The sequence below is a fragment of the Polyodon spathula genome, chromosome 23 (genome assembly GCF_017654505.1).
Source record: "Polyodon spathula isolate WHYD16114869_AA chromosome 23, ASM1765450v1, whole genome shotgun sequence".
In the NCBI taxonomy this organism is placed as follows: domain Eukaryota; kingdom Metazoa; phylum Chordata; class Actinopteri; order Acipenseriformes; family Polyodontidae; genus Polyodon; species Polyodon spathula.
This window is the reverse complement of record NC_054556.1, coordinates 7,066,700-7,075,334: the sequence shown is the minus strand read 5'-3', so window position 1 is coordinate 7,075,334 and position 8,635 is coordinate 7,066,700. Positions and strand designations below refer to the sequence as shown.

Genomic DNA, 8,635 nt, shown 5'->3' with positions numbered 1-8,635 from the left:
TCACTCCAAATCTTGGTATTCCTGAATAGAAAATCATCTCCCATTTTAAAATATGCCAGAGATTGTAATGAACAGTTTGTCCCACAAGTTCTGTAGTACCCCAAATTTGATCCACTTACTAACAATGTGGAATGACTGGGAATGACATGTTCTCTTCATTTTACCCTACAAAATGGGATTCTGGCTCAGGACTGCCAAAGACCACACTAGATTAAGACTGTAAACAATATGCTATACTTTTGTGTATTGCATTTTTGGTACTGTAATATCTTCCTTGAATACCATAGATTTGTATTAGCATCAATAATTGATGCCTCTTTTTGTGACCTACAGTATCTTTCACTTGTGGGTGGAGCAGGTCACAAGTTGCTGTGTGACTATACTGTACAAAACCTATACAAATGTATAATCACTGATATTTGATATCTCTATTATAATGACATAGATTAAGTCTAATGGGAATCGATATGATTAATCGATCCTGTGATTTAAAAAGAAAGATATATCTCAAAGATGTCTTTTGTCATTAAACATTTTGGATGAAGAATTGCTGCTGTGCCATCTTTTTGTTATCAATGCATAGAACAAATAAATCCACTTTATTAATTTAAATGTGTGTGTGTGATGGATATTATCACGTATATGTCTATCTTCCATAATAAAATGCATTAATGCTGATTAAAGAGGAATTAATAGCCATTTTAAATTTGTTGTACTTTCATCAGCCTGGCTTCAGTTAAGTGTGGGTGTGTTGATTGACTTCACAATTTCTCTCTGTTTGTCTCCACACTAATCTGTAGAGACTATACTCTTCTGGAATAAGAGCATGATTAGGTCTCCATGGTTCAATCAAGTACCTCTTAAGAAAATTCTGGCAATTGGAATTAATGTAAACTTCTGCAAAAAGAAAATTATGCAAAGGGAATAAACTGTATAATAATTCATTAAAAACTGCATTTTCAAAATGTTTTCATATTTAACCAAAAGCATACATTTATGGATTTGTGATGCTTGACTTGCCATACCAAATTAAAGCACATGCTTTTTGTGCCAAAATACAGTTACATTAGTTAATAAAGCAAAGAAATGCATTGACTTTTGTGAGCTAATGAACTGCAATATTGAAGCAAACCAGGCTGTTATTTAACAGTTTGGACGTAGGCTAGGTGGTGCAGTGGCCTCATTTGTGGCTTTCATTCCTTTCACTTCTCAAGGCCCGGGGTTGAATCTGGCTTAGATCATGTGACATTAGTTTAGTTGTCATTAGTTTAGTTACCTGACATACTACTGTATACAGTAAATGTATTTGAACAGTCATACAATCTTTCCTTTAGCAGGAAAATAGCAATTTTCTAACAAGGTTAACCTCCTGTTCCTAAGTATAAAATGATGCAGCTAATGTTAGAAGAGACATTACAAGCTGAAATCAAATGTATGTATATTGCATCACTTAGCTACTGTGCCAAGGTTTCAGTATGCAAGTACTGTTTCAGTTTTTAGAAAATTGTATTCTGTTGGTATCAGGATGCAAGGACCAATTGTGTAAACTGAAACCTTTCATTGTGTAAAGACAACGAAAATGTGTGTTATCAAGTTTTTCCAGGACACCCCTCCTTTGTTCCCAATAGTACAGACATGTTCCTTAGAAACCAGAAATGCATTCATACTGTCAGGAAGTATATCTTTGGGTTTTATTAAAAACAAAGCAACTCATCCTTTATAAAATGTCTTGCTATTTCAAAACACAGCAACAAAAAGGGATAGGAAAGTAGAATGGAAAAGAAAAGTGATCAATGTCCTGAAAGGGCACTGGTTTGGGAAATAAGTCCTGCTTCAGAACTTCAAATAAGAAACTGGTGATCCAGTGAAACCTTCATGTAAATCACACTATAAAACAATCAACACTAACTTCAGAATATTTCACCCTCATTGTGTTATTGTCAGCATCTCTCAACAGAATACAAGAGAATTATACATCAAAAGCAGGAACAGCGACCGCTCGGCACTGCCACTCTCTTGCAGGATGGCATGTCACATTTGGAAGATAAGCATCACAGGAGCTTGTTTTTTCCTGTAATATAATAAAAAAATAATTGTTAATGCTTGACTTATGAACAAAAAGAATGCATAATGTACACAATGTGGAGTTTCATTTTTATTTTTATTTTTTTTTTAATAGTCAGTGTTTGATGCCAATCACTTCAGATCTGTACTTTTATGCTCATGCAATCAAAAACAACCCAACTGGCTGTAAATACTCACTGGTAATGACAGAGGAAATATTAAACACGTACAACATAGACACAAGTCTGCATGCACTACTAAGTTGAAAATGATGACTAATGATACTGCTCCAAATCTCAACCTTAATTACACAGTTTAACTCTATACTGGTATGGCTTCTACCAAAACATGCAGAAACAGGCCCTGCTTGTGGACATACTGCAGTATAAACACGTTACAATTTTATTCTATTTGATGCACTCCATCAACTATTAAGCAAAAATATTTTTTTATCCTTTTGATTGACTCAGATTATGCAGCTAAATGTGTTTGAGTCAAATACATGTTCCTTCTTATTTTTTGTCATGGTGACCTGCACACCAAACTGAAATACCTGCTGTACATGTACACAGTTTATTTTATTGCATGGTGTATAACTCAAGAAAGGGTAAGAACAGGTTAATGTCAGATTTTAGTTGAATATACAATATTCAATGTAGTTTTTTATTATATTATATTGTACCTATATACATTAAGGGAATCCATTGTGGTATGTTAGGAAGAAAGACAGCTGGCTGATAAGCTGGTCAGAAGATAATGCTTTATAAAGATACTCTGGGCAGGGTTTGGCCACTGACATGTAGACTACATCAAGCAGATATTAATTTACAGCACCCAGGAGCCGATGGGTTTACATTAAATAGCTAGGGATTGTGCTGCTGCTGTAATTGTAGATGTCGTTTCTGCAACTTATGTAAAACATAGTCAGATACATTGTGCATGGAGTAATAATACATTGTGATTCCCACTCACCACCCACACTTAAAACATATATATATATATATATATATATATATATATATATATATATATATATATATATATATATATATATATATAACGATATTATAGCTCAAAGAGCTATCTTCTTTGTTTTGTGTGACCTGCTGTCAAGGGCACTGCTCTGCAGTGAACATTTATTTTCAAAGCAGCAACACACAGGAGTGGCCAATTGACTTTATAACCATCCTGTATATTTATCAAAAAGTATGACCATGTGAGTATGTTTGGGATGGGAAACCCCACCACAAACATTCTATTCATGAATGCAGTAACAGCATAGCAATTCTGCTTCAACATGACTAAATGTAACAGCACTGCAAGCATGTTGCTTCAGTAGGAGGGAAGAAAAAAACTCTGAAAGCGGGACTGATGGGAAATGCTGTCAAAACAACTTGGCAGGAACACACATTAATACATATCCTGATCATATCATATCATTGAGACTTGACATACCGGTAATCACAGATTGGGCACAGAACAGGTAAAGAATCCTTTTTTCAATCCACCATGCTACATTTTGCCTTAGAAATGTTTGACATGTTAAACTCACTCTATTGCACACTTGTTTTACAGTACTGGTACCTAAGTTTCAGTATGTAAGTAGGGTGCTGTGATATCTTAAAAAAAAGGTAAATATCTTGGATTACCTTATCTAAGGCACAGCAAGGTAAATTAAATTATTCAATTGTCTTTAAATGTGATTATTCAATTACCAATACTCAACTACATGTATGTACTGTATCAATAGCACATTTGCTCTAGCTACCGCTCTTTGCTAAAAGAAGAGTTTATACATGAAAGGGATGAGGGGTGGGGAAGGTCTCAATATTTACCACAGCTTATAGGTGTCATTAGCTTTACTTCATGATGAGTAAAGCCCTTTTATTTTAGAATTTGAAGTTTGCAACAAATATTAGTTTTATGTCAGAAGTGCTGATAAAATGATATGTTAATTCCTTTGCTGTTGTCTTTTATGTTCTCCACAGGGTCAAAGCAAACCACAGTAAACTGAGGAGCCCTTTTCCCAAGCTCTTGTTTTAGAAAATGTATTCACAATTTCCCTAGCAGGTTGTGAACTATGTGATGCTTGCTTAGGATTTTTAATTGACGTCTCCTGAATATATTTTGTAGCTCATATACAATAGCTTTATTGCAGAATTGGAATCTTTCAAATATAGAGCTATGCAATGATAAAGGTTACCAAAGAGATCTTGGGGGATTGTTAATACTCGCTAAAATGGGGTTTCAACGCCTTTTAAAAATGTTTAAAACCTGTGGGTCACATGTCAGTACAAAGATAGGAACAGAACCCTATAGCTTCTTTCAGAAGGTAATTCTGTATTTGTAAAGCTAGTTCTAAAAGGGTTTTGATGTATTCTGCACACAGCTCTTTTGTTTTATGGTCACAAATATTTTTAGGTGGCGCTGGAGGTTGACATCTCCAGGTTGCTATATAAGAATGGCTCCATAAATCACTAGCACACTTATTTGTAATTTATACAGTTGTCATTCCAGCTCTAGGGTCCTTGCAACACTAATCTCCTCTTGTTTTAAATATTCAAGATGTTTTAATCATTGTGCAGTTGCCAGTGGAAAGATAGTCCACCTCTACATATCCAGTTCTTAAAACTGAACAGGCTGAGCTCTTTTTTTACTCTATACTGGAATCTGTTGAAAGTTGCTTGGGCTCTTTTCTGTTCCATTAACTGTCCAGTTGCCTTTATCCTACCTGAGATTTCTATTCTATAAAAACATACAACATACCTGTATTAAAAATACATTTGTTCTCTTTTGTTGTAACTTAAAGCGAAAGTGTCCTACTGCCCACATATTGCTGGACTCCTACACTGGTTCTAAATTACTTTACTTTGAAGCAAATACTTTCTTGCATCTTCTCAGTTCAGTGCATACATTCTGTAACTTTATAAGCTCTGTATTTGTTGCGTCAATAGCAGCGTTTCAGCTACCTAGTTACCCCGATATCCAACTAAAATTTACAATTACTAGAAGAGTCTTAGCCATATAAAGTACATGAATCCTTCAGCACTCCTAAAGTGCCCATCTAATGCATGATAAAGCTGTAAGTAAACATGTAATAAAATGCATTGTATGCCTTTTGGGACGAACAAGGAAGCAATGGAATTTAAGGACTTATTATAAATATATTAGAATTACACAGTATTATAAATTGAAAATGAATAAAGGAAGGAGCAGCTAGTTTATGTACCCATTGTTGTTTTTCACTGCATGGAAATTATTCAAGGGTAGTATTGTACCTTTTATAGGAACTCAGAGTTAAGCATTTGGGAAAGAAGACATCGATCAGGGATAAAGAGTCACTCCATAGTGTCATTATTACTTGGCAAATATCTTGACATCTGGAGTCCCCAAACATCTGTTAAAGGATGCTGTAAATCCCTCAGTAGCAAACATACATCTTATTTTAACTTTGAGATCTAAAAGGCTGAGTGAATGTTGAAGAACACGTAGAATTTTAAATTAAAGGAACCCCCCATATATTGGATCCCCTATATGCAGGCAGAGGGCTATTCATGTTCATTTGTAGCCACATTTGGCAAACTAGGAGATTGTGATATTTACCTACCCTACCCCTTATTGAAAACCCTGCTGCATTAAAGTCTCACCGTGTAAGCCTGAGAAGGTCTGGTGCAATCAGATATTCAATAACTTTAAAATGAAAATGTAATTGATTTAGAAATAGACATGCACTACATAACTGGTGGGATGTGACAGGATTTTAGATGAGTGCATTAAGGGTTGTTCATTGCCTTTTGCTAATAAACAAATAAATAAATACCTATATAGATACACACACCCATTTTACATTGGCCACTGGGTTGGCAGAACCTTCATAAAAAAGTTTTGAGGCACTAAATATTCCAACCTTCTCTACATCTTGTTTGGGAGATTTTCACCACATACACTGATTTAGTGGGGGTACAAAAAAAATAAAAAAATACAGCCACTTCTGCTAATTTATCAGTACACAGTTTGGTGGACACAGAACTATTGGGTAGCGCTTGGGTCAAGAAACAAACAGCCATGGGTCTGAAAGCCACAGCCTAGGTGGTGAAAGCACACCAATTATTGACACAGCCATTCTGTAATTAGTAGTAAATTATTCATCACATTCACTTTCAGTGCAGTGCTGCCGGCATTGACTCAACATAGGTATAGGCAAATTTCACCCTGCTGTCATATATGTCAGTCATATGATTCTTTGCCCTTTAATACATTAAAGATGTTGGACTAATGAACATGCTAAATTATTTACATGCTCGAGGTAGCACATTTTAGTAGGTTTTGCTGATGCCCAATATTACACTTAGGGATGTTTTCCAGATCACATAATTACTGAGCAGGGATTTTTTTTCCACTAACCAGTTACACACATTTGCCTTGTGTATTTTATACTCTACAATTTTAAATATTTGACCCGATGAACATGCTTTTACGTATCCTTGTGGCTAAAATGATTTGCAGGGTTTATTATGATTCTTTCTGTTGCACTGTATTTTTTTTAATAGTTTTCATTTACAAAGGGTTGAACCGTACCATATGCAGACTCCCCTGCTTCTATCCTAGACTGATAATGTGGAGGACAGGACATGACATGACTCATACTGACACCTGTGTATGTATGTTCAGTATGTGGTTAGGCCCTGTGTGCAGATGCAAACTACAATTTAAGTTTTTTTGAACTTTTTTTTTTAATTAAATTAAAAAATAAAATAAAAACTAACGTTTTCCCAAAAAGTGCGTATTATTTGTACTGTTAACATTGTCCGTGTATATAAACACGCCCAGCTTTATAACTACATTACCTGGTGGCTATGGTATGTATTGCTTTACACATGAACAGACCTTTCATTTTTTTCTATTTTTTTGTTTGTCTAACCTTCACTTGTAAAAGTACATGCAGATGTTCAAACTCCTTCTCTCACAGTATCCCCGCCCTTCTCCGTGCAGAGTTGATAAAGTCAACTGCTGCTGGCGTGCTAATTTCAGTTCATACTTCCGGTTCAAGATGGCGGCCCCCGTGGTAGCTCAAGCAGGGAAAAGTCTTCGTGGAACGGCAGCTAGATCCGTGCTCTTCTACAAAAGCAAGGTACTGACCCCAAACAAACTCCAAACCAAGAGCTGCATGCATATTATAAAAGCGAACTGACATAATTTAATTGCACTGTCAAGCAAATCCACAGTACGCTGCAGAATACAACATTGAGGAAGTATGATTTTTCGTATGTGACTTTTTTTTATAGCTAAACTTTTGTATTGCATGTGTTTATTGCTGCAGCTTAAAAACACGTTTCACAGGAGCGTAGTGTAAACTAATGTGTGCCCTTGACATCTGTCCTCCTAATTAAAACGAATTCCATTGTAGCATTTTTTAGTCATTCAGTTTTGGGTGTCAATACAACCTATGGTAAGCACATGTGCACACTTACCTATACGTTTTTGCATGGGTGAACTTTGCGCTAGTTGTGTGATATAGTTACTGGATTATTAATGCAATATGAACAACTAGATTCCACACTTTACACTGTTAATCAGTTAGTTATATCATAAGGGTACATAATGATACAAGGTAATAGTTTTATAAGTCGAAACCTATCAACATGATTTTGGAACTTTCAATGCCTTTAAGCCTAGGAATTCTACGTAAACGAATCTTTAATTGTATTATGCATAACAGTAGCTGTAAAATAATAAACTTAGACTTGGTGTTAACTGTTAAACTGTAACCTTATATAATTGATATTATTTTTGTTACCTTAAAAAAGAAAGTTACAATGCAACATATAATTTTTTATGCACAGTATGTTTTTGCAAACCTTTGCCCCTTACGAAAGCCCTGCATTATCTTGTTAGTTGATTAATAACATTCTGACAACCTATAACTGCACTGCTGAAGTAAGATAATAAAGGTTAGTACTGCTATTGGATGTGTATATATGTAAGTACACACATGTTTTATGACTTGTTTAGTTTGTAACAACATTTTAAAGTTCACATTTGGCTTATGTATGGAAATATCCTAATGGTCATGTGTTTGTTTTTCACAGATACCTCACTGTAAACAAATAATACTTTAATACATTAACATTTAAACTTTGTAGCACCTTCTTGACTAGTGTACTGCAATCAGTGTAGATTTGTTTAGGGGCAATCTCAGGATTCCCACAGATAGGTGGCTGATGGATTTCGGGCTGATTTTCCGGTTTTGTAAAATTCTTCAATAAAATCCAACTGGGACCATAGAAACACACTTGGATTTTACTGTTACTTGTAAATTCTAAATGTACTCTAACGCGTGGTACACACTGATCAATGCGATCAGCGCCTAAGACACTAGCCGATACAATGTTTAAACTTTGTGAACCGACTGAAGTTGACCTACCAATCCTGTAAAATCGCATCACAAAGCATAAGACACTCCCAGATGCGACTGAAAAAAATGTGTTGCAATTGATCGGGCAGTATGTACCGGGCTTAGGGCTGGTTGACTTTCTCCGGTTTACGAGACTCGCAGTCTGGGGGATGTGAG

At 35.4% G+C, this 8,635-nt stretch overlaps 1 protein-coding gene across 1 annotated transcript in view; it reads left to right on the top strand.

The window, feature by feature from the left end:
- Positions 1-7,084: 7,084 nt before the first annotated feature.
- The window catches only part of LOC121298436 (succinate--CoA ligase [GDP-forming] subunit beta, mitochondrial-like), a 76,957-nt gene continuing 75,406 nt past the window's right edge, over positions 7,085-8,635 (top strand). Inside the window, exon 1 of the mRNA XM_041225560.1 lies at positions 7,085-7,195. Coding sequence (XP_041081494.1) covers positions 7,115-7,195 — 81 coding nt within the window. The 5' untranslated portion in view covers positions 7,085-7,114. The remainder of the gene's footprint in view (positions 7,196-8,635) is intronic.